General features: G+C 40.8%; 1 protein-coding gene across 1 annotated transcript in view; it reads left to right on the forward strand.

The window, feature by feature from the left end:
• Positions 1-27,829, forward strand: part of USH2A (usherin) — an 824,795-nt gene that overhangs the window by 274,263 nt on the left and 522,703 nt on the right. The window contains exons 22-26 of the mRNA XM_069726496.1: positions 13,078-13,208; positions 22,968-23,094; positions 23,337-23,434; positions 24,980-25,160; positions 25,240-25,370. Of these exons, the coding sequence (XP_069582597.1) occupies positions 13,078-13,208; positions 22,968-23,094; positions 23,337-23,434; positions 24,980-25,160; positions 25,240-25,370 (668 nt within the window). The remainder of the gene's footprint in view (positions 1-13,077; positions 13,209-22,967; positions 23,095-23,336; positions 23,435-24,979; positions 25,161-25,239; positions 25,371-27,829) is intronic.

Raw genomic sequence — 27,829 nt, forward strand, 5'->3', positions numbered from 1 at the left:
GTTGATGTATCACAAAAAAATCCCAATAGCAAACATTTAAGTTGGTTGGTGTGATGTGGAAAAATTCACTGGTTATGAATACCTTTTGAAGACACTGCACATAGTCGAGTTATAAAGAAACCTGGAGACTGCTTGTATATTCCAAAACTTTTTCTCTTTGCTTTATTTCTCTAGTCCCCTTTTGGGACTTTAACCTGAGATCATTTGATGGATTATTTGATCGATTAACAATATTGCAGTATATAAAAAAAAAATTAATTATATCTAGTAAAGCGCAGCCAGCGATTGGGTTTCATTGTAGTACAATGATGTTGGATCAGCTCCTGAACCTCCTTTATACACCCGTACCCATTATAGGATGTATTGGTATATCCTTTCTTGGAAAGGGGTTAAATTAAACTGAATGGGGATGAGGTACAAATCCAGATACATATGTAAAGAAGTGGTGCTTTGTCTGGAAAGAAAGCATGCCAATAGCTCCTTGCACGATCTATAACGAGGCTAGTATACCAATTCCTACACTTTAATAAATAATGCTGCAATACACTGTTCATCACTTGATAACACCGCTAATGGCCTTAGAAAACAAATGTCTACATCTCACTTTCCTATCTGCTACAACTTGGGTCAGCGTTCCTCTGCTCGGCATTAGATTGTGACTGGAAGTGACGGCTCGGAATCATTTGTCTGCCCTGGAAGTTAATTTGTTTCCATGTTAATATTTTTCATCCTGCCTCCATAGAATTCCCATCCTTGTTCCTCTCGTGTTGCCGAGATAAGATGTTGACATCTTATTGTCCATCTTGCATGACAAAGTATACGCTCTCGTTGCAGCTTTGTACCAATACTGAGAATGTAATGTGTAGGACTTGCACATTTGTACCCGTCGAAGGCTCCTTTCTGGATATTCCCAGATGATGTGAAGTCGACAGGAACCAGAACTAGACGTCAAGAACTAACGAAGTAGGAAAGGAAGCTTAGGACTGGACTGTGATGGTCAGAAAGTGGGCAGCTCTATCATGATCCGGTCTCAGGTTTCGTTACACAAGGAAAAAAATAAAGCAAGAAGAAATGTGTTGTAAAAAATGTCAAACACATGAAGATATTATTTTTTTAACCTGTTGTACAGATCAGGGCAGAAAATTCTAAATTGAGAAATTTGGACCTTATTCATCTTTTCGATTTCTTCACTTTTCTGGCGTAATTTGCTCTTTTTTTTAGCGACTTTACTATTAGTGCCATATTCTCTATAAAATTTGCACCATTTTTTAAACTGTCCTTTTTTAAGTATTTTTGTTTTTTATTTTTTCCTCAACAACCCTGCTTATCCAGATTTCAGTCGAATTCATGCAATGCAACTTTTATTAAATATCTATTTTTTTTTTCTGCTCATCTCACTGCAGTCACTGCCTGGAGCAAGATTTCCGGTACAGTTTTTATTTTGGTTCATTTTTACATTAATGCGCAAACTTTTAAAGGATGGGTGACTTTTGGATCGAAAAAAACGGTAAAAGGCAAGAATAGAGATTTTTTTATAATCGGCCAAATTCATGAACTGCGTGTGCCATTTTTAAGAATTTGGTTCAAAAAATGACAGTGAATACCATAAGCCAAAGAAAAAAACATTTAAACAAAGCGATGTCAATAAATTTCAGTTGATGGATCGGGGTCTGTGTGGTACCACAGCCATAAAATTGTTTGGTCCTGAAGACCTGCTCCATCAGAATGCTCTGGTGATAACAGCTGATTGGAGGAAACTGCCACTACATTGTGGTTAAATGAAGCAAAATGAGTTCCCTCGGGAAAGGGAATAAAGGAGCGCTGTGTAAGTGCAGTAAATAAGAAAAGGATTGATCAGGTGGAAAATGTAGAAATTGTTCACCTGGGAAGGTTGAGAAAACTGAGGCACAACACTGGGTAAAGTGAATCCAATAAGTGGTGGACTGCAGCCAACCGTGAACCGTGGAAAGTTTGTCTGATAGATTTCCAACGGTAAGTAGCAGCAAAGGAGATCCAAGAAGGTACTGCTTCCACCAAAAAGGTGATATTAGTGGATAGGAGTGGAAAATGGAAGTTACTCCAAACAAGGGTATTTTAATAAAAAACAATAATGGCAACAAAATTGATTAAAACACGTGTTTTAGCATACGCGGATTTTAATGAGGGCAATCTAGGCCACTGCCTGGGTCCTGAGCCTTTGGGAGACCCATCGCTAGTGTCATGGGTGTGTCAGAGGTTTGCAGACAGTTGCACAGCATCTGGCTGCAGAAGGTCTCTGCAGTTGGCTTTGCAGACACCTTCCTAGTCTTTCTGACTCTAGGACCTAGTGACCACATTTCCCTCCGGCTCTCTTTGACACACCTGGACTTTGGTGTTTATAGACTTCCTCTCTGCTTCTGGGAATCGCGGTGATATATTTCCATTTCCTCCTGTTGAGGCTTGGAGCTATAGCAGTTGGCTATCTTCCCATTTGGTGTTTGGAAGACATCTGTGCTATCTCTCTGTGTCTACTCAAGGTAAGTGTTCCCCCTTGCTTGTCTATCCCATCTGTCTTTAGTTGTAGTGTAAGTTGACTAGTGCAAACCCCGTCCTTCCCGAAGTAGAGCTTATTGCCAGGGTCAGGCAAGGATTAGGTTCCTGCTCGGCGATAGGTGTGGATCCTATTTAGAGACGTCAGACAGGATGACTTTATATCTGCCTAGGGGTCCCCACTCCCCTCCTCCCTAGTGTTGGGCTCTCTTCCCTTCATCCCTTTGTGTTGCATTTAGTCTTTCCCACACTGTGCATGACAGCTAGACTGTCCCTGGCTACTCTTAATCCGCCCGTGGTTTTAGCTATGAATAGTCTTCCATATACCTGGCCTGGAATCCTATGTATTAATATCACCTTTTTGGTGGAAGAGCTGCATTCCTGGATTTCCTTTATGGTACTGTGTATCAATCATGCAGTGTGTGTCTAACATGCAGTGTGTTTGTATCATGCACTGTGTGTGTGACATGCAGTGTGTGTTCATATTTCATCCAGTGTGCATACTACGCACACAGTGCATGTATCGTTGCTCTCCTCTTCCATCGGCTCACCATATTACAAAATAAGTGGCGTGAGATGAGCAGCTTTGGAAGTATAATATTTCTAAAACGCTCTGTCAAGAGAGGTCTATGCTATCAGTGTCTATGTAGCCATACAGAAGCTGTGATGTAAAATGCAGGTGAGGATTTAGCTAGCCAGCATGTCACATAATGTATCTAATTTTATACAGTCAGAAATAGGAGCTATTAGGTAAATTCACAAAAATGTAAAAGTGGGCTCATCCACTACTCATCTGGCGACTAGTGATGAGCGAGTATACTCCTTGCTCGGGTTTTCTCGAGCACGCTCGGGTGGTCTCCGAGTATTTGTTAGTGCTCGGAGATTTAGTTTTTGTTGATGCAGCTGCATGATTTACAGCTGCTAGCCAGCCTGAATATGTGAGGGTTGCCTGGTTGCTAGTGAATCCCTACATGTATTCAAGCTGTGTAGCAGCCGTAAAGTATGCAGCTGCGGCAAGGAAAACTAAATCTCCAAGCATTAACAAATACTCAGAGACCACCTGAGCGTGCTCGGAGAAACCCGAGCAAAGAGTATACTCACTTGAGTCATCACTAATGGCTACGTCTGCAAATAATCCATAGACGAGTCCGGGTCACCAGTACAAGACTCCACTATGGACCAGGGAACTTCCTGCTTTATGAAATACATATCAGCCCACATACTAGGACATTATGTAAGAAGAAAACCCCTTTAATTTCGATTTAATATTTGAAAGTGGGAGAAATATTGTAGAATAGGAACAGATTCACTAGATGCTGCCCAAGGTCCTGAAAGCAGATATCAGTAATTAGTTTTGTTTTAGTGAACCCCATTCTGTCCCATGATGTACTACGACATCATGAAGCAGTTGCAGGTGTATTGGAGCAGGCTCAGAAGCATATCCTGCTCCACACAATGCAGATGCCATCTGTGTTACACAGTCGGCTCCTGCCTAGAACACCAGCGATAGGCACTGACGCTAAGATGTAATTGCATGGTGCTGTCGGGTTGCCTAGATTGCCGGAAGGCGACTTAGCCTGCCATGTTGACTTTTCATTTTTTTCTTTTTTTAGTTCCCTTAGGGGTCTTGATCCAACGATCCTTTGATCACTTTTCCTATACTGCAATACCACAGTCATGGCTAGAGATGAGCGAACCCGAACTTAAAAGTTCAGGGTTCGTACTGGACAGTTAGCGTACAGTGTTAAACGCCAAACACGGACTTCTCCCAGAAGTCTATTGCAGTAAAGAGAGAATTTTTTTCCAGATCCAAAGTTCGGGCCTCCATTGTTTTCAATGGGGTTTGGGTTCTGGTTCAAGTTGGGGTAAAGTTCTGGTAACCGAACTTTGGACTAAAGTTCGGGTCAGGTACCAGAACCTGAACTTCCACGGGTCCACTTATTCCTAGTCGTGGCATTGAAATTGTTACAGAAAATGAAGTATTTCTCCCAGAATACCATTGCAATTACACATGTTTTGTTATACACATTTTTATTTCCTTTTGTGTGTATTAGAACAACACAAGAAAAAAAAAAGAGAAAAAAAAAAGCAAATTGGATATCATTTCACACACAACCACAGAAAATTGATGGCACCTTTCCATAATTTTATTGTGGGTAAAGAACTTTTGCTTCAAGCATGTGATGCTCATTCAAACTCACCCGTGGCAAGTAACAGGTGTGGGGAATTTGAAAAACACACCTGAAAGCATATAAAAAGGGAGACGTTGACTCAATCTTTGCATTGTGTGTCTCATATAAAGCACGAAGAACAAAAAGAGAAGAGTATGAAATGAGACAGAGCACGAACACCAATGACTGATGGGACAGAGTCGAAACGGCATTGACTGATGCAGCAGAGCTGGAACAGTGGATGATGACATAGCAGAGTTAAACTGTGGAGGCTGATGCAGCCATGCAGAAACAACTGTGATTGGAATGGTGGTATTAGTGGTGGATAATCTATCTGCGCAGCATCAACGATAGCCAGAATTCCAGAGTTCTAGCAGAAAGGGCTGATGTAGCAGTGCTGAAACAGAATGACTGAAATACCATAGTTGTAGCATTGTATGGGAACCCCAGCAGAACAGTTGAGTTCGCAGTGGTAGTACAGTGTTCCAGAGCTGGAACCGCAGAACTCTAGCATAAGAGTTACCGACTATAGAAACACCAGCAATCTGAACATTCAGATGGAAACTTGGGGTAGAGGATGTCATAGCAGCATCAGGATGATGTAGCAACCTGATGCACAGAGGTGACCGGCCACTGCTGAGAGGGGACGCAGCACTCGCTGAGGGTGGCAGTAGAGGTAAGACCATTATGATGTGTAGATCAATTCTCCTCTCCTTCTCCTCTGATGGTTCAGCAGGGACTAGCACCGGAATTATGTCTAATGCCTACCCATGGTGTCTATGCTTGGCATACATGTTTTCACTAGTTTTTGCAATTTTAGGCTTATGTATTTAGTGCATGTGAGACCCACAGCCTTAGCACATACATCCCTCCACACGGGAATGACTCTGCTTCTCGAGATAAGAATTGCACAAGAAAGGAGATCAACAGAATGGAGACAGGACACAGAAACAACATTGCAGCCACCGCTTGTAGCAGAAATCCAGCGCTCAGTCACAATTGTGAGAGACAGCTGGTTAAGCTAACTGCAGACACACTCCGTGACTCGCAGCCGCCGTCCGCGGCCCTGCATACAAACTATCACAACTTAGCCCATGGGTCAGACTGATCATTATCGCGCTATACACAAGAGGTTACTTGCAAACTACCTTGTCATTGTGCACTTGTCGCCTCGGTGCACCGTCTGATAAACAGACTATAAAATAGTTCTAACAAAGGATCTAAAAACAAAAACAATTCCCCATAAACTAATGTAAAAAAATAAAAATGATAAATCCCTGGAATGTAAGTGGTTCTATGATAGGAGGTGACTTACTGGTCTTCGAAATGGGTTACACTAGTAGTATCTGTTGCAGTCGGTCACCCAAAGTTTCTGCAGACCCCACATGACATATTTATATTGCATCGAAATATGTATCTCCGCTATAATGGAATGATAATTCGGGGTCTACCTACAAGGCCTCATATATAGGAACTGTTTCGGGAGAAGGATGATGGGTGACAATGCTAATGGTCACTGTGATGGCTGCCGTTGGTTGTTTCCCAAGTCCTGAGAAGAAACAAAAATGGCAAAAGTTCTCTATATGCCACCAAACGGTCATATTGTCCCCTAAAAGAAATGTGTTCTAGCAATCTTTGACAAATCCCACCAAGGACAACATCTGCAAGGAGTTTGTATGTTCTTCCCGTGTTTGTGTGGGTTTCCTCCGGGTTCTCCGGTTTCCTCCCACATTCCAAAGACATACTGATAGGGAATCTAGATTGTGAGCCCCAATGGGGACAATGATGATAATGTCTGTAAAGTGCTATAGAATATGATGACTCTTTAAGCAAAGCATAATAAATATATAAGTATCTGCCTGAGTATTGTAAAAAAACATGTCACATGATATCATTGTATTTGCGGTGGCTCTACATCGGAAGCACAGTTTGTTATCCTGCTGCTACCCTGTCTTGCCTATAATACCGTTCTTCGCATCCTCCTCCCCAGGTGGCTCCTTTTGTCGTTCTGTGCATTAGGTTAACATGGCAACCAGGCACATATTTCTAATGTCAAGTACCTGCTCCTTTTAAGGCCGGCTCAGTTCTTACACATTGCCTGAGTATTCAGGTAGTTTGTCTTCCACACTGCTGCCACATTGCTGGACTTTTGTATAATTATATTAGTGCCACTTTGCAAACATGGCTCTAATATTCCAAGAGAAAAAAAAATCCAGCTTCCAAAAACTTACAAATTTATTCAGGATAAAAGGCAAAGTCCAGTCCAATCCAATAAATTACATAGTGAAGAGTAGCAAGCTATGAGAAAGCTTTGAGAAAGAACATACCATTGTTCGAAACGCGTAGCTTGCTACTCTTCACTATGTAATTTATTGGATTGGACTGGACTTTGCCTTTTATCCTGAATAAATTTGTAAGTTTTTGGAAGCTGGATTTTTTTTTTCTCTTTTTTTTGGATTGCTTGCTCACGTGATGACTACACGTTATCCGTGCTTCCCCATAACACATGCTGGCAGGTGAGCTGGTATATATTTTTTTCTTTTTTCTGCTGTATCAAGGTGCTTGTCTGCATACATGGCTTAACAACGTTAACAATACAATAAAGCAAAATAAGACACCCCTGCTCGTGACAGCTTACAATCTACAATGAGGTGGGGGAGATACAAAGTACAGGTGTGTATTTACAATGATGTATTTACAATGATGGTCCAGCCATCTTCATGGAGTGGGGAATAGATGGAGATAGTGAATGGGCTACACACACACAAACATAAAATGACTTTGATTAGTGAACGTGATAGGCCGCTCTGAACAAATGTGTTTTGAGCGAGCGCCTAAAAATATGCAAATTGTGGATGGTCCGAATATCTTGGGGTAGAGCATTCCAGAGGATTGGCGCAGCACGGGAGAAGTCTTGGAGTCGGGAGTGGGAGGTACGGATTAGTGCAGAGGTTAGCCAAAAGTCATTTGCAGAGCACAGAGGTCGGCTAGGACGATAGACCGAAATGAGGGAGGAGATGTGAGGGGGGCCGCACTGTGGAGAGCTTTGTGGGTGAGAACAAGTACTTTGAATTGTATCCTGTAATGAATGGGCAGCCAGTGTAATGACTGGTGAAGAGCGGATGCATCTGAGTAACGATTAGCCAGATGGACAACCCTGGCTGCCACATTAAGGATAGACTGGAGAGGGGAAAGTCGAGTAAGGGGGAGGCCAATTAATAGAGCGTTGCAGTAGTCCAGGCAGGAGTGGATCAGGGCGACAGTGAGGGTTTTTGTTGTCTCCATGGTGAGAAAAGGGCGGATTCTAGAGATGTTCTTTAGGTGTAAGCGGCACGAGCAGGCAAGAGATTGTATGTGGGAGGTGAAGGAGAGATCGGAGTCAAACATAACACCCAGACAGCGCGCCTGCTGCCGGGGTGTTATTATGGAGCCACCCACGGAGAGGGAAATGTCAGATTTAGGGAGGTTAGTAGAAGGTGGGAGCAGAAGAAGTTCAGTTTTGGAGAGGTTGAGTTTCAGATAGAGAGCGGACATGATGTTGGAGACTGCAGAGAGACAGTCAGTGGCGTTCTGTAGTACAGCGGGGGTAAGGTCAGGGGATGACGTGTATAGTTGTGTGTCATCAGCATAGAGATGGTACTGAAAGCCAAATCTGATGGTCTGTCCAATTGGGGCTGTGTAGAGGGAGCAGAGAAGGGGCCAAGGACTGAGCCCTGAGGTACCCCGACAGTGAGAGGAAGAGGAGATGAAGTGGTGCCAGAGAACAGAACACTGAAGGAGCGGTCAGAAAGATAGGAGAACCAGGAGAGAGCATTGTCCTTAATACCTAGTGACTGGAGCCTAGAGAGTAGGAGAGGGTGGTGAACAGTGTCAAAAGCTGCAGAAGGAGAATGAGCAGAGAGTGGTCACCGTTACATTTTGCTGTCAGAAGGTCATTGGTCACCTTGATGAGTGCAGTTTCTGTTGAATGTAGGGGGTGGAAACCAGACTGTGAAGGGTCTAGGAGGGAATGAGTGGAGAGGTAATGGGTAAAGCGGTAGTAGATCAGGCGCTCCAAGAGTTTTGAGTTGAAGGGGAGATTGGAAACCGGTCTGTAGTTGTTTGTGCAGGATGAGTCGAGGGTAGGTATTTTGAGTAATGGAGTAATGATAGAGTGTTTGAAGGAGGAGGGGAAAATGCCAGAGAAGAGGGAGAGATTAAAAATTGTAGTTAGGTGAGTTGTGACGACTGGAGAAAGAGACTAGAGGAGTTGTGAGGGAATGGGGTCGGTGGTGCATGTAGTTGGACGAGAAGAGGAGAGGAGCTTGGAGACTTCTTCTTCTGTGATGGGATCGAATGTGGAGAGTGAGCCAGGGGAGATGCAGGGAGGGATGGGAGTCATTGCACTTGGTGTTTGATGGATATTGTCTATTTTCTCTATAAAGTGAGAAGCCGGGTCATCAGCACAAATGTCTGTGATAGGGTCTTGTACTTTTGGCCTGAGGAGGGAGTGAAAGGTGTTAAAATGTTTCTTGGGGTTGTTGGATAGTGAGATCAGGGTGGTGAAGTAGGTCTGTTTGGCGAGGTGAAGGGCAGAGTTAAAGGTCCTTAACATAAATTTGAAGTGTATGAAGTCTTCTGGTGTGTGAGTTTTCCTCCATAAGCATTCAGCACTCCTAGAGCATCGCTGGAGAAATCGGGTTTGCGATGTGAGCCAGGGCAGTTTCACTCGGTGTTTGGAGGTTCTGAGGGTGAGGGGAGCTACTTGGTCAAGGGTGCTTCTAAGAGTGTCATTGTAGTGATGTACAGCCAGATCAGGACAGGAAAAAGAAGAGATTGGGGACAATGATGAGTGTAAGGAGTCTGAAAGTGTATGAGGGTTAATGGCATATAGATCTCTGAATATGTGGTAGGTAGGAGGGTGCTGGGGTGGGCGAGGAGTTGTGAGTGTGAAGGAGAGAATGTTGTGGTCAGAGAGGGGAAGCGGTGAGTTATCTAGGTAGGAGATTGAACAGAGCCAGACAAAGACCAGGTCCAGGGTGTTACCGTCTTTGTGTGTTTCAGAGGTTGAGAGCTGTGAGAGGCCAAGAGAAGTGGTTAGTGATAGAAGCTGGGATGCAGATGTGGAAGTGGGGCTGTTAATGGGGGTGTTGAAGTCTCCCAGGATAAGGGTTGGGAGTTCTGAGGACATGAAGTATGGCAGCCAGGCATTAGTAGCTCTTTCATGCTATTCCACATGCTATCCGGCATTTCTAGCTTCACTTTTCCACGCTATTCCACATGCCATCCAACATATCTAGAGCCACTGCTCCATGCCATTCCTCTTGCCACTCAACTATTTAGCTCTGCTGTATCTAGCTAGACCAATGCCTCTGATCCAAGCTCTTCATCCAGACCTCCGATTTAGCAGAACCTCCTCACCTGGTGAGCCCTAATATGTTCATTAACCACGCTGTATGCAGATCAAGGCCCAAATAGCACAATAGTGAACGACCCCTATAGGAACTTTAAAGTATATACTGCAAAAATCTCCCAATATATAGTTTAGGCTAAAGGCACACAGTGTGCACCTAGGCTAGGTAATCTTATCGAAAGGTTTCCAGTTAATGCCAAAGTTGAAGTCCTAGCAGGGCACCATGTGATCAGTTTTTCATTGGAGGACCCTTATAACAAAATTTGCTTATCGAAAACAATTGTAAATTTCTAGCCTAAATGTAAAGCAGAGTGCAGATATAATGAGGAACCATACTAGCCAATGAGGATATGTGTATATGCAGTGTCAGACTTGGTTGGCGAAGGCCCACCAACAACACTGACTCTGGGGGCCCACAGATCAGCAACATGCAAAAAAGACTTGACCCCTAGTACACAATTTTACTTTTGTTATAATAAATTGATGAGCTTGTTTACTGAATGATTAGATGACTCTTTTTCTGCAAATAGTGAATCAAGTGAAACAGGGGCGGCCTACCGGAGGATTCCACTGTTCACCGGTGGGCCAGTCCAAGCCTGTGTATCAGGTTGGTTTCAAGAAGAAAGAAACTCTTACTCAGTGGTGATAACTTATAAGTGACAATTGTGAAAAAAAACTTTTAAATAATAGGAAAATTATTATTAATAGCGTTTGTAATGGTGATAGTTAAAATAAACAATTAAGTATATAGCCTGAGATAAATCATTTTGTAATGTTCCTTAATTACCTGTGTGTGACAAGATCTAGTAACATACTCTATATCCATATAGTGAGTATACAGTAATATGCACTATATCCACAGTTGGGGTATTTTCTAACTCAGTAGATATGTTGTTAGGAGGCCACTCAAGAGTTTTATCGACTGTGACATTGAATAATTTGTCTCTATGGATTTAGATCTTGGAATGAGACCACTTTATTCAAAACATCACTTACATTTCAGCAAGAATTCTAGGCTTTCAGCTAAAAATCAATATGCTCCTCTCTTTAGTAAATTACTTCATTTGGAGAAAACACGGTCGCGGTAACTCACTGTGTTTTTGTACCAAATAATCCCGCAAAATTCAAGTAAAAATATATATGCAAATAGAATATCCATTATGTAGGTTTTACTAGATATATACAGTGCTCTGCATAAATTAGTACACCCCTTAGAAAAGTAAGATGTTAATCAATATATCACTGAACACAAAAACAATTTCCAAAATTTTGACAAATCTGAGTTTCATGCAACATTGTTTAACCCCTAACATGAAAGCAAGGTTCAGAAAATAACTTTCATTACAAAATCTTCAGTTCTACTCAAATTAGTTGATGCAAAATTGAGTACACCCCACATCAAGAAATACTAAAGCTAGTATTGTGTTTGACCTCCATGATTGGTAAGGACATCACCAAGTCTTCTAGGCCTGGAATGAACAAGTTGGCGACATATTGCAAGATCTATCTCTTTTCAGTCTTCAAGAACAAGCTCTTTTAGAGCCTGGATGCTGGATGGGGTGTGATGACAACTTCACTCCATGGGTGTTCGGTTGGGCTAAAATCTGGAGACCCTTGGCCACTAAATCACTTTCACCCTGTTCTTCTTCAGAAATCTAACAGATGTGGTTATTGGACCATTGTCATGTTGGAAAAGTGCACGCCTACCAAGAACACGGAGTGATGGCGGCATCTTTTCTTTCAGTATAAAAAAGTACATCTGTGAATTTATGAAACATCTATGAAATGTAGCCTTCAACACTCATACAGCCCCATGTAAGGACACTGCCACCACCATGTCTCACTGTAGGCACTATGTATTTTTCTAAATTCATTTTTCTAAATGCATGATGCCTACAGAGAACCCTGATGCCAGAGTACATATTTATATAGATATAGGTATAATATATATGTGCATGTGTGTATATAGATAGATAGATAGATAGATAGATAACAGATAATATATAGATAGACAATTGATATATAGATAGATAATATATAGATAAATAAATAGATAATAGATAGATAGATAGATAGATAGATAGATAATACATTGATAGATAGATAGATAGATAGATAGACAACTGAAAAAGCATAATCTTTTTAATATAACTTTATTGCATATGTATAACAAAAAAAAAATACAAAATGACTACACAAGATTGGTATATCTACGACTGTAATAACCCATAGAATTCATTCCACAGGATATTTAGAGTGAAACTTGAACAGTAAAAAAAATCTAAACCCCCAAAAATCTTTTAACCAATTTTTTAGATATTTTATATTTGCGCCACAAAAAAAAATAAAGTATTTATAGAAATGTATATGCGCCCTAAACAGTGCTGAAAAATAATCCAATTTGTCCTTAGACGTAAAACGCTGAAGGAACTGCACAGGTAGTGAAGAACCGTTACCATACTTTCAGCCACAGCCATATATATTAATGTCACTTGGACATTACTGAGTCTGTTCTTGAGTTAAAAAGCTTAAAAGGAGTTGGATACAGTCCTAGGAGAACTCAGAGTGTTACATGTTATTTCATGGTAATTGGAGGCTTCCAATTCGCTGAGAATTGAATTTCCTGGTAAAATTCGGCCAAGCTGACAAGTTTTTGAAGCTCAAAAGATTTGCTAATTTCTACTGTATATAATTGTGTCCCCTTCTCAGCCGAGAGGAAGGCTAGCTGTATAAGTTTACTGCTCCGGAATGTGAACACGAGAGTGACACCGATCACATTTATTTAAAGAGGTGAAGTGTTGGAGCACAAAATATGCCAGAAAGTTGAAGAACTTTTCACTTCATATTTTCATTTACGACTTCCATCTATTTACTATATGCGCTTGAGCTCCAATAACCTAAGGCCGCACTGACTATTTTTTTTGCTATTTTTGGTATCGGAGATTATAACTATCCCCCCCCTCTCATCCATTTTATATTCTATAGGTATTAAAGTACAATTCAGAACAAAGGAAGCGGAGGGTTTGATTCTGTGTGCTGTGTCAGCTGGAACGCAAGAAGAATACATTGTGCTTCAAATAAGGAATGGACGTCCTTACTTCCTTTTTGATCCACAGGTAGAGTAATGAGCAAACTGGTGAAAAAAAAAAGATCTCTATCAACCATCCCAAAGGCATCTTGTGCATTTAATGGTTTAAGATGATGAGGCATTCGCTGTTTCCATTTTTCCTATTGATCCAGGTTAATGGGTTCTTTAAAACCTTTGAAGATTGAAGTTCTTTGGGAAAGAACTATTGAAACACCTTAGGCTCTTTCCAATTTAATTAGTTATCTATTTACTAGGACTTCACAATTTATGGGTAAAAGCGGCCGGTGTAGGAATATGTTGACCTTGCTAATATCTCAGTGTTTATAAGTGTTTCATTGTAATCGAGGGGGTGATAATTTTTATAGGATTTTAGGAAACTGTAAATATTTACTAGATTGTGTATCAATGTAATTAATAAGGGAAAGTTATACGGAATCTCTCGAGGAGAAAAGATCAATTGATGTCACCAGGTTATAATCATTGTATTATGTCACTGCAGCTAGTGCTGCGATCACTTCGATTGCGATACAAATGTTGTGTGGATGCCTAGAATTAAATAGAGATAGATATACAGTGGGTACAGAAAATATTCAGACCCTTTTTAAATTTTTCACTCTTTGTTTCATTGCAGCCATTTGGTAAATTCAAAACAGTTCTTTTTTTTTTCTCATTAATTTTCACTCTGCACCCCATCTAGACTGAAAACAAAACAAATGAAGAAATGTTTGCAAATTTATTAAAAAACAAAGACTGAAATTTCACATGGTCATACGTATTCAGCCCCTTTGCTCAGACACTCATATTTAAGTCACATGCTGTCCATTTCCTTGTGATCTTCCTTGAGATGGTTCTACTCCTTCATTGGAGTCCAGCTGTGCGTAATTGAACTGATAGGACTTGATTTGGAAAGGCGCACACCTGTCTATGTAAGACCTCACAGCTCACAGTGCATGTCAGACCAAATGAGGATCATGAGGTCAAAGAAAAGGGCCAAGGAGCTCAGAGATTTTGGCAAGTCACAGATCTGGCCAAGGTTGCAACAGAATTTCTGCAGGAATCAAGGTTCCTAAGAGCACAGTGGCCTCCATAATCCTTAAATGGAAGAAGTTTGGGGTCACCAGAAGTCTTCCTAGACCTGGCCGTCCAGCCAAACTGAGCAATCGTGGGAGAAGAGCCTTGGTGAGAGAGGTAAAGAAGAACCCCAAGATCACTGTGGCTGAGCTCCAGAGATGCAATAGGGAGATGGGAGAAAGTTCCACAAAGTCAACTATCACTGCAGCTCTCCACCAGTCGGGCCTTTATAGCAGAGTGGCCCGATGGAAGTCTCTCCTCAGTGCAAGACGTTTCAACGCCTGCATAGAGTTTGCTAAAAAACACATGAAGGACTCCCAGACTATGAGAAATAAGATTCTCTGGTCTGATGAGAAGAAAATAGACCTTTTAGGTGATAATTCTAAGCGGTATGTATGGAGAAAACCAGGCACTGCTCATCACCTGCCCAATACAATCCCAACAGTGAAACATGGTGGTGGCAGCATCATGCTATGCAGGGTGTTTTTCAGCTGCAGGGACAGGATAACTGGTTGTCATTGAAGGAAACATGAATGCGGCCAAGTACAGAGATATCCTGGATGAAAACCTCTTCCAGAGAGCTCTGGACCTCAGACTTGGCCGAAGGTTCATCTTCCAACAAGACAATGACCCAAAGCACACAGCTAAAATAAAGGAGTGGTTTCAGAACAACTCTGACTATTCTTGACTGGCCCAGCCAGAGCCCTGACCTAAACCCAATTGAGACCTGAAAATGGCTGTCCGCCAACATTCACCATCCAACCTGACGGAACTGGAGAGGATCTGCCAGGAAGAATGGCCGAGGATCCCCAAACCCAGGGGTGAAAAACTTGTTGCATCATTCCCAAGAAGACTCATGGCTGTACTAGCTCAAAAGGTGCTTCTACTCAATACTGAGCAAAGGGGCTGAATACTTATGACCATGTGATTTTTCAGTTTTTCATTATTATTAAATTTGCAAAAATTACTACATTTTCATTTTTTTTTCAGTCAAGATGGGGTGCAGAGTGTACATTAATGAGAAAAAATAGAACTTTTTTGAATTTACCAAATGGCTGCAATGAAACAAAGAGTGAACAATTTAAAGGGGTCTGAATATTTTCTGCACCCACTGTATATGAGATAGATAGAGAGATAGATAGATAATAGATAGATAATGGATAGATAGATAGATAGATAGATAGATAGATAGATAGATAGATAGATAGATAATAGATATATAGAGATAGATAGATAGATAGATAGATAGATAGATAGATAGATAGATAGATAGATAGATAGATAGATAGATAGATAGATAATTAATAGATAGATAGATGATAGATAGATAAATGATAGAAAGATGATAGATGATAGATAGATAAATGATAGATAGATAGATAGATGATAGATAGATAAATGATAGAAAGATGATAGATGATAGATAGATAATAGATAGATAGATAGATAGAGATAGATAGATAGATAATGGATAGATAGATAGATAGATAGATAGATAGATAGATAGATAGATAGATAATGGATAGATAGATAGATAGATAGATAGATAGATGATAGATAGATAGATAGATGATAGATAGATAAATGATAGAAAGATGATAGATGATAGATAGATAAATGATAGATAGATAGATGATAGATAGATAAATGATAGAAAGATGATAGATGATAGATAGATAGATAGAGATAGATAGATCATGGATAGATAGATAGATAGATAGATAGATAGATAGATAGATAGATAGATAGATAGATAATGGATAGATAGATAGATAGATAGATGATAGATAGATAATAGATAGATAGAGATAGATAGATAATAGATAGATAGATAGATAGATAGATAGATAGATAGATAGATAATAGATAGAAAGTTAGATACTGTAGATAGATAGATAGATAGATAGATAGATAGATAATAGATAGATAGATAGATACTGTAGATAGATAGATAGATAGATGATAGATGATAGATAGATAATAGATAGATAGATAGAGATAGATAGATAATAGATAGATAGATAGATAGATAGATAGATAGATACTGTAGATAGATAGATAGATAAATAGATAGATAGATAGATAATAGATAGATAGATAATATATAGATAATAGATAGATATAGATAGATAATAGATAGATAGTTAGATACTGTAGATAGATAGATAGATAGATAGATAGATAGATAGATAGATAGATAGATAGATAGATAGATACTGTAGATAGATAGATAGATAGATAATAGATAGATAGATAGTACAACGAATGGTATCACTTTTGATATCCAGAAAAAATGCTTTATATTTGACTATTGTTTTGCAGAAACATTTCAGTTCCATCTGGTACCATTTTTCAAGGTAGACTTCTAGAAGGATGTAATACATGTGACGTAGAATGATAACCTGGCTACATTGGATACATTTCTTTTTTTAAGCTGTGGCTTTCAAAAAATGTGAATGAAAACTTCAAACATTATTTTATTTTTATTTTAAATAGATAAAAAATTGGAGCTTATTTTATTTTTTAAATACGGTAAATCTTCAGATCAGTTGGAGCTTTGTTTCCTTATTTTTCTGACACAAAGTACAAAATCTGTTGCAGAGACAGATTGGTTTAAACTGTATAATTCCAGAGTGCGCATTTACCAGTAGAACCTTAGTAGTTAGTTTTCCCATTTCCCTTATAGTTCCCAGTTCTTCTCCTTCCTAATCCTCTCCTCCTTCTATGAGTATTAATGATATTGTTTTGTTTTGTTGTGTATTGTATTATAAAGACTTCAATAAAAATTCAGTTGAAAAACAATATATATATAAAATTCTAATTGCTGCAGTCACCACTAGGGGGAGCCTAGGAGTTTATTGCCTACTGTGTTATTATTGAGCTCTCTGGATACATAGTATACATAAAGCTCATAGGCTCCCCCTAGTGGTGACTGCAAGAATCCAATGTATAATATTTGCAATATATTTCCCTATGCAGGAAATTAATGGCCAAAAAAGAGCTCAGAATCTGATAAAGATGTATTATAAAATGTATTTGCGCAGACATTTTGACATGAAGATAAAATAGTCATTTACTTTAAAAATGATTTGTGTTTAGGAACAAAATACTAGAGGAGAATGGCAGATCTCCTATTATTATATATCAGAAGAGGAAGATGGCAAGTGGATTTATTCATTTAGTGCTTTGTCTTCATCTTTATCTTTCCACTTCTTAACAAGTAATTGTCTATTAGATTTTCCCCGCTTACCTCTAGACACAAACCTCTTGAAGTCTTTGTTTGCCTGCGGTCAGTGCGACCACGGCTCTATTGTTGGGATTGCAGTGCTGTTGATCAATGTGTCTACCATTTATCTCACACTTCCAGGACACTGTGGCCTAAGGGTTAACGGACGACAAATAAGAGCACAACTTTTTCGAGAATTTTCTTAAAATGTGAGAAAATAATATCTACAAACATGCTTAATGTTTCGTGAACTGAAATATGAAAAGAAGAATTATATAATAGTCAGTATGAAATGTACAGTCGCTGGTATTAATGATAGAGGGAGAACACATGTATCGATCCCAAGACGTAATAGCTGCTATCCCCAGTGGCGCAGCATTCGGGACACCACAGGGGCAGTCTCCCAAGTGGGTGGGCAAATTTTATGGGGGCATAACATTTCTCCCTTAGGTCTCTGATTGGGTTAGGGGTTGAGTTAGGATTAGGTTAGGGTTGGGACTAGGGTTAGAGTTAAGGTCAGGGCTAGGATTGGACTAGGGATAGGACTAGGATTAGGACTAGGGTTAGAGTTAAGCACAGGGCTAGGATTGGGCTAGGGATAGGACTAGGGTTAGAGATACCCTGGACCTCTATATGCCTCCCTCCCCCACCCCCGTACTTTTACCATATGCTTTGGCAATGCTAACGTGTACTTAGTCCTGCCAATAAAGCTCATTTGAATTTGAATTTGATAGGGTTAGAGTTAAGCACAGGGCTAGGATTTGGCTAGGGGTAGGACTAGGGCTAGAGATAGGGTTAGAGTTATGCACAGGGCTAGGATTGGGCTAGGGATAGGACTAGGGTTAGAGATAGGGTTAGAGTTAAGCACAGGGCTAGGATTGGGCTAGGGATAGGACTAGGGTTAGAGATAGGGTTAGAGTTAAGCACAGGGCTAGGATTGGGCTAGGGATATGACTAAGGTTAGAGATAGGGTTAGAGTTAAGCACAGGGCTAGGATTGGGCTAGGGACAGGACTAGGGCTAGAGATAGGGTTAGAGTTAAGCACAGGGCAAGGATTGGGCTAGGGATAGGACTAAGGTTAGAGATAGGGTTAGAGTTAAGCACAGGGCTAGGATTGGGCTGGGGATAGGACTAGGGCTAGAGATCGGGTTAGAGTTAAGCACAGGGCTAGGATTGGGCTAGGTATAGGACTAGGGCTAGAGATAGGGTTAGAGTTAAGCACAGGGCTAGGATTGGGCTAGGGATAGGACTAGCGTTAGAGAAAGGGTTAGAGTTAAGCATAGGGCTAAGGTTTGGGCCAAGTTTAGGTCTAGGGTACTAAAATTCTAAAATAAAAAAAATCACAAAAAATCTAAAAAATAAAAAGGTAAAAATATTCTTACAATGTACAAAATTTGTATTTTTAAAATGTCATATTTCAGCAAAAAAACAGAAAAAAATTAAGGCTAAAGGGTAAAATATGACTATATCAGTGTGCTTGAAGATAAGGGGTTCAATACTAGACTGGTAGAAGGGATTTTGGGCTTGTTAATGGTCCACATGTTAGGGGGAGTAAGAAGTACCTGCCCTGCCTCGGATACTGTTCCACTGGTTGGGAGGATATTATTTCTTATTAAAGCCGTTTTTGCAAAATCAAAGCATAACACCTAGTCACAGGATATTTTATCACACCAATGGAATCTCATGTCTCCGGCAGTTGCGTATGCACACTAGTGTTCCATTCAAAGTCTATGGGACTGACAGAGATAGCAGTGTACAGCCCTGGGAAATCTCTGTCAGTTCCAGAGGCTTTGAATGGCCGAATAGTGAAGCATACGCATTGTCGCTTCATTTGAAGACACAGTATGAGCATGCTCATAGTCAATGGCGGGTCACAGTGGTGGAGCCCCCCAATAAATATCAACTTATCATTTATCCTGGGGATTGGATGATAATTTGTGAACAATATTATTATTATTATTTTTCGTTTTTGGGCTTTCCTTTTTTTCTTCCTCTTCTTCCAAAAGTGAAAACTTTTTTTTTATTTTTCCATTAACTTTTTTTTAGATGGATTGCCCTTTTGAATGACGCCATTCAATTTAACATATAATGTCCTAAAAACAAGGAAAAAAATGGTGAAAAAAAGCACAATTCTGAGATTAATTTTGGGGTTTCACTTTCAAGCAATTAAAAAATTACCCGGTAACACGATTCTCCCGGGCACCACGATTACGTTGACATGAAACATATAGTTTTTTTGTAAATTTTAGTGGTTTAAAAAAACATTAAGAATTTTGATTAAAAAAAAATTGGATTTATGTTGTCAGTTTCTGAATATGGAGTTGTTTAATTTTTTATTCGTTTCGCACAAATTTTTTAAAATTGTGGCCAACTGCAGCCTCCATTATGCCAAGGTATAGAGAGCCAGCAAAAGGTTAAAAAAAAACACATTACTTGACTGCTCACCTGTCCTGGCACCTCATCTGTCCACTCTGCCAAACCATCTGGTCATCAGGTCCTTTTCTTTATGTAGTTGTGTAGCGGTGTCTTCACTCTGGAACAGGACAGCCTTGAGCACACTTCTGACGGCGCACAGTTACACCACGATGAGGATTGAGACAATATGACAGTCTGTAAATTTCAAGGCCTGGTCGCAGCTAGAAGTCCTGTCCTAGAGTACATACACCAGCACATGACTGTATCAAGAAAAGGCCCTGAGGATCCTGACAGGCAAACAGCGGGCAGTGGAGGCAGCACAAGTTATGGGATAGTTGAGCAGTAAAGTGAGAATTAGGTTTTATGTTATTCATTTAGTGATACTTTTATTATGCTCTGAAGTCTGGAAAGACCCCAAACCCTAATACGGACATTCAATTCATTGAGAATAACTTGGCTTGGAATTGAATTTCATAGAATTTGGCAAATTCTAATTTTGTCAGATTTGCTTATCTCTACTCAAGATATCGAAAAAAATTATTACATGATCATAACATGATGGCAAAATGATCCATAGGCTGCCAACCAATGGATAACCATATATTGACACTTGTAGCATACACATTCACTATACGGTTTCTTTTTTTTAATTGGTTATCTTGCACCATTTTTTATGATATGTGTTGAGCCAAGAGGAAATTAAAGAAAGAATCCACATTGCTTTGTACTTCTCCATAAATATAGGTGTGGCTATAGACCTTCTCAGTGGACTGTTACACACCTGTCATGGCTCTAGGGTTGTTACATAGACCCTTTCCCTATACTGTGCTCCACAGAGGGTCTCACTAGCGCCTGTCAAACTCCAGTGTCATCAGAAAAAGTATTTTAGGGCTGACTAAGACACTCAAGTGTTTGAGTATTTAGTAAGTTTTGTAACTAGTTAACATGTGCCTTGTATTGAGTCTCACCAACCATATCTGTCAGAAAGCAATATTCCTGCAATCTCCAGTTTGTTTCTTCAATCTGCATTTACTTCCTGGCTCAGACCTGCTGTTAACGCTTCATCTGCTGAAAGCATAGTGAACTATTCTCTGAGCCGTGCACATTACAAACTCTGCTGCAACAGACTGTATCTTCCATGCAAAGTAGTTTGCATATTTAGTACTTCAGCCAGTGGCAATTTCCCGATTAACTCTTTTTCTGCTGTAGGCAGAGCAAACTCTGCTCTTGGAATATTCACATTCCAAATGTTGCAGCAAGTCATGGATTAATACTTAATCAATTCCTGTGTATGTTTATACTCCTGGCTTTGTGTCTTTTGGTGTTTCCTACTCTGCTTGTTTACCTGCTGCCCCAATCCTTACTTTTCCACATGCCATCTAGCAAATCATGTCTGCTGTGCCGTCACCTTCAATCCATGTTGTCCACCCTAACGCACAGCTTAGAAATTCCACCTCACCTGATGACCAAATAACATAGACACAGATCTTAGGTAGAACCCGTGAGGGCCCCTTTGTCTCCAACAGTCATTTGTATAACAGTGAGGCGCTCATTGTAACTCATCCATCGTCTTACAAATCATTCAAAAGGTCTCATTAGGAAAACCTCAGTCCATAACTTCTATTGGGGCAAATAGACCTAATACATGGGAGTTACCCAGTCAACAACTCACCCAACTTTGAACCAGAACAGAGGGATGCTGTGTTTGAGTGGAATATATTCTGGTGGACATGAGTTGGACATGAGTTACCTTGAAGGCCATTGATCAGAAAGTTGATCACAAGCTGATCGCCCCAGCAGCTAGATTTTGAAAGATGTTTCTCATATCATCTCCCTTTTAAGGGAACACTTAACTTTGAGTTTTTCATTTTTTTTTGGAAGCAATTCCTAAAAATAGGCTGATCTTTGTGTGCCACGCGTCTGGAACCCCAGCAATTAGATTTCTCTGTAGGGTTACTTAAGTAAGTATAAATGTTCTCTCCAGAGCCACCATGGGAGAAATTAGTCATTTCCTGGTGCCTAATGAAATTTGTGGGTTATCTCTAAAGTATAGCCATTTCGGGTTCTCCAAAGACAGAGAGAGAAAAAGTGCAGCGGAAAGATAGCTGTGAACGTCGTGACGAGTGAATCGTAGACATGGCCGTCATATGGAGGATGAGAGATCTGCTTCGTGTTTCTAATACAGTATTTAGAATGCTGCATCATTTGTAACAATTTTAACGCTAACTAAGGACACTTTGATGAGACAGCATTTAATAAAATGCTCATTAATTTCATCATTAGCAAGGGTATGCCAAGAAGTAAGCCAGTTTCTTATGTCACGCCCAATTAGCATCTCATGCTCGTAATCCCATTAGTATTGTTGAATTCACTAATGGAGAAACTAATGGGCACAGTACCAGGGCACATTAATTGGGCATGACACCAGTTCTGGTTTAAATTATTAAACTACAATAATGAAATGCATGTTTGTGAAATATGAAATGTTTAAATAAGCTAAAGAGAGGGGAATTGTAAGTGAAGGGATGTTCGATAGTTCAACTTACGTTTAGTAGTATTAGATTACGAAGTTTTACTAGGGCTAACTCAGGATCAGATCCACATTTTCGAGAAAACGTTTTTGTTCTTGGTGGTTCTTTTGCACAAACAGCTTCACTCAGGTCATGAAGGAAAAATATTGAAAATCTTTGGGATTTGAAGAAGGAGGTAGCAGCACACAAACCCAAGAATAATAGTGACCTGGAGGCCACTGTTCGTGAGAAATGGGGTAATATTCTTGGTGTCTGACTACACATCATGTTCGCAGTAGGTCATAACAGCCAATGGACGTTCTAATAACTACTGAAGACTCTGGTCATGAAGGGGTGAATAATTCTAAGATTCCAGTAGTCAATAAAAGTGACATTTTGTGTTGTATGTGGAGAAACCATTAATTAAGTTAATTGTCTAAATTGTTCTTGTTCATTGGAAACAAGTTTGAAAATTTTGGTAATATTAATCCTAATTTATGGGGGGTTTTGAATAATTTTCACTGGAGCTATAGATCAGCAACAAAAATATTGTGTTTCTTTGAAGGATTCGGCAGTGGCCGTATCTCCTACGAATGATGACAACAGACTCTACAATGATAGGAAGTGGCATCAGATCATCGCTACAAGAAATGAAGCTACGGGAACCATAACTGTGGATGGAAAATATTCAGGTAGACGAGTCAACGGCGAAGATCAGATCTTTCTTTTTTAAATCTTTTCTTTAAAAAAAGGTGGTCATGAGATAATCCTCTAACCTATTTGTTACTAGGCGAGATTCATTTGATTCAATTAACATTCTGCTTTTCTGCTGGTTTCCAAAATGGAATATAAAGCGATCCTTGAGAATTGTCTTTCTATTATTGTGATGATTGTAAAACTCTGCACTACTCACCTATTTATTCCTTCTCTCGAGGTTCTGCTTCTGCCACAGGCAGTGGCACAGTTATTGGTGAAAACACCGGTGTATTTGTTGGAGGCCTGCCCACTAACTTCTCTGTGAAAAGAAAGGACATTGGTAAATAAAAAAACATCAATCCTTTCTTCCTTCCTTTCTTTTTACATTCACTAAGTCTCAATCCAATTTGTTCCAACTTTGCCAAGGTGTGCAATCTAAGGAATTCCAAGGTATTCTTTAGGCTGGCTTCACACTTGCGTTTTAAAACGCATGCGTTTTTTTTTTTAAAAACGCATGGTGAAAAAACGCATGTAAACGCGTGCAAACGCTGCGTTTTTTAGACGCATGCGTTTTTGCATGTGGTGAAAAAATGCGGCGTTTTGACGCGTTTACATGTGTTTTTTCATGCGTTTGCGTTTTTTAAACGCATGATGAGAAGTGTGTGACAGCTGCCAATCATCAAAATCAAGTAAAAAACCCACTATAAACAGAAATAGCTAGGGTTAGGGTTAGGGGTAGGGATCCTAACCCTAACCCTAACCCTAAAGGGATCCTAACCCTAACCCTAACCCTACCCCTAACCCTAACCCTACCCCTAACCCTAACCCTACCCCAAACCCTAACCCTAACCCTAGGGATCCTAACCCTAACCCTACCCCTAACCCTAACCCTAGGGATCCTAACCCTAACCCTACCCCTACCCCTAAAGGGATCCTAACCCTAACCCTTAGGGTTAGGGTTAGGGTTAGGGGTAGGGTTAGGGTTAGGATCCCTTTAGGGTTAGGGTTAGGATCCCTTTAGGGTTAGGGTTAGGGTTAGGATCCCTTTATCACCTTTATGGTGGGGGGTGGCATATCAGTGTGTTTTTTTGTTTTTTTTTCTATAAAAACGCATGCGTTTTTAATGCAACCAAATGCATGTGCTTAAAAACGCATGCATTTGCATAGACAGCAATAGTTTTTTTGCCGCAAAAAAACCCGCTAAAAATTACTACATGTTGCATTTCTGCAACACAACGCATGCATAGAAAAGATGCATGCGGCGGCAAAACGCGGCAAAACACATGCAAAAAAACGCATGCGTTTTTAATGTTAAGTATAAGGAAAAAAACGCATGCGTTTTTTTGCGCAAAAATGCAGCGGCAACAAACGCAAATGTGAAATCAGCCTTAGAGTGTATTTTTGATCCCCCCTTTTCTTATTATTTCCTCCTTACCTCTCTCTATCCCTCCATTTCTTTTTCCTTTTTTATAGCCTACTTGTTTGCATAATTCGTATCCTTCTTTCCTCCTTTCTTTATTCCTTCCTTACTCTCTCTCGTTTCCTCCCTCTATCCTTTTCTTCATTCCTTCATTTCTTACTGTTTTCCTCCTTTCAACTTTCCCTCTCTAAAATTTCCTCCATCCATCTATCCCACGTCCCTCCCTTTCATCTTTCCTCTTTTCATCCCCTCCTTTATTCTTCCCTCCATCCTTTCTCATTTCTATTCATTTCCTATCTTCCTTCCTGTCTTCCTTTCTTCTTTATTTAGTCCCATCCTTCCATTTTCTCTATTTTCTTCTTTCCTTGTTTCCTCTTCCTTCCTATTCATCCTTTCTTTCCTTTTATTCCTTTCTTCCTCCATAATTGTTTTTTCAGCATGTGTAATTTATCACAGGTAACACACAAATAATCCGGAGGAGTTTTGTTGGCTGTCTTGGTGACATATTCATACAGAAGAGCGACAATCCCAAATTATGGCGACTGCTAGACTGGGATAAAGCCGAGGAACGACACAACGTGCGTGAGAAGTGGGAGGGCTGTCCAGAGTCTGTGGAGCAGGGAGCGCACTTTCTAGGCTTTGGTAATATCTCACCTATTCTGACTATTCCTGACTGTACTCTGGGCTTTACAATTATGTCTCTGACTTTTTATTATTTCAGGTTTCCTTGAATTGGCTCCTTCTGTATTTCCTGATGGCAAAGACATTGAAATATCCTTCATGTTTAAAACTGACCAGCTGAGAGGTCTCCTGTTCTTCACATACAGCTCAGAGGGGGCAGATTACATCCTGGTAAGTACAGTATGGATCTTGTGAAATCAGTGCTGTCCAGGTATTGGCACACTTAACTTTAAGTTGCTCATACACCTTACAGGTCATTCGGCCAACAGCTACTGTGCCTCTCCCGACCACCCTGTACACATGCAGGCTCAGATTGGTTGAGCATGTGTAAGGGGTGTGCTGGGACCGTGTGATGCTCCACCCCTTTTTCCTTATGTTGATAATGTATATAATTATATATTTATATAATGTTTCTGATTCTGCTATGTACATATATTTATATGTTGCGTAGATCGGGTAAGTGCAGTACCTCAAGGTGGACACTAAAGGGGGTACATTGGTGTACTTAGTTTACATAGGAGGAGCCAACCGTGTATAAGATAGAGGGTTTTTCCTGTTTCTGGCCAGTAAGGACCAGGGAGCCCAGACAGGGCGGGCCGCTCCGTAATGTTTCAAGAGCCCAGCCATCCAGGGCCAGTGGGCCAGCAGTGCAGCAGACTAAGAACACAGGTCGCTCCAAGATGTGGCAGCTTTCTACATGGGTAGAGGCCCTCATGTCCAGTGTGAAACGGACAAAGGAACTCCTAAACATAGTGAAGCTGAACAGGGAGGACGCTGCGGTACCGGTTGAGATGGGATGAACTGGTTACAAACTGAAGAACATAGAGAAGAGTACAGGGAAAGTGAGGAATGGGAACGTGCAGAACTCTGTGTTAATGCTGTAACCGATGTGGACATGCTGCGACTGAAATCAAGTAAGGGTACCGTCACACTCAGCGACGCTGCAGCGATATAGACAACGAGTCGATCGCTGGATGGTCGCTGTTTAGGTCGCTGTAGAGATGTCAAACACAGCAGCTCCAGAACGATGCAGGAGCGATCCAGTGACGTAACGGCGACTCACTTATCGTTCTCGCTGGTTGTTAGCTCCATGTAAAACGTTGCAGGCATCGTTGCTTTTGATGTCAAACATGACGATACACGCCAACCTGACGACCAAATAAAGTTCTGGACTTCTAGCTCTGACCAGCGATGTCACAGCGGGATCCAGATCGCTGCTGCGTGTCAAACACAACGAGATTGCTATCCAGGACGCTGCAACGTCACGGATCGTTGTCGTTCTCGCTGAAAAGTTGCTGAGTGTGATGGTACCTTTAAGTTCTACGTTTAAAGTTGGAATTGGACTGTCTCTGTTTATGCGCAATCGTCAGGGGTGAGCCTGCAATGGACTAGAGGTGACCCTGAAGGTACGGAAAGAAGAGAGACAGGTATGCTGACTAAGGGACATTGTATTCATGTGGCTGGAGATCACGGCACGTGTAAACAGATATTCTCAGCCATGACTACGGCCCTGGCGCTCCCTCACACATGCATGTGTTTCTAGTGGGGAGGTTGAAGTAAATCACTGGCCAAAAGGACATTGTAATTCGCCACGCTCAATCTCTTCTTTCCCAGACATCATTTTGCAAGAGAGATGGAAGATCCTTCTTTGTATGTAATATGACCTAACAATTGGGCTCCCTTATAAAACTTTGCATCGTTTGATTTTTATAACCTTTGTGCTGCAGAAAGAGTGAGCTGTGAAAGAGTGAGACCACTCACATTCTGACAAAGACTTTGCAACTCTTTTATCTGTATTTTCTTAGCTCCTCTGCTGACTTAAGGTACCGTCACACTAAGCGACACTGCAGCGTTACCGACAACGATGTCGATTGCTGCAGCGTCGCTGTTTGGTCGCTGGAGAGCTGTCACACAGACCGCTCTCCAGCGACCAACGATCCCGAAGTCCCCGGGTAACCAGGGTAAACATCGAGTTACTAAGAGCAGGGCCGCGCTTAGTAACCCGATGTTTACCCTGGTTACCGTTGTAAATGTAAAAAAACAAACACTACATACTTACATTCCCGGTGTCTGGTCATGTCCCTCGCCTTCAGCTTCCAGCACTGACTGAGCGCCGGCCGTAAAGTACAGCGGTGACGTCACCGCTGTGCTGTGCTTTACGGCCGGCCGGCGCTCACCAGTCAGTGCAGGAAGCTGAAGGCGAGGGACCTGACCAGACACCGGGAATGTAAGTATGTAGTGTTTGTTTTTTTACATTTACAATGGTAACCAGGGTAAACATGGGGTTACTAAGCGCGGCCCTGCGCTTAGTAACCCGATGTTTACCCTGGTTACCAGTGACGACATCGCTGAATCGGCGTCACACACGCCGATTCAGCGATGTCAGCGGGAGATCCAGCGACAAAATAAAGTGCTGGACTTTCCCCAGCGACCGACGATCTCCCAGCAGGGGCCTGATCGTTGGTCGCTGTCACGCATAACGATTTCGTTAACGATATCGTTGCTACGTCACAAAAAGCAACGATATCGTTAACGATATCGTTATGTGTAACGGTACCCTTATGACAACAGACCACATCAAAGTTTAACTTACAGGAAAAAAAAAACACTTGTAAAAGCCAAACTTAGCA

Source organism: Ranitomeya imitator, chromosome 5 (assembly GCF_032444005.1).
Source record: "Ranitomeya imitator isolate aRanImi1 chromosome 5, aRanImi1.pri, whole genome shotgun sequence".
Classification (NCBI taxonomy): Eukaryota; Metazoa; Chordata; class Amphibia; order Anura; family Dendrobatidae; genus Ranitomeya; species Ranitomeya imitator.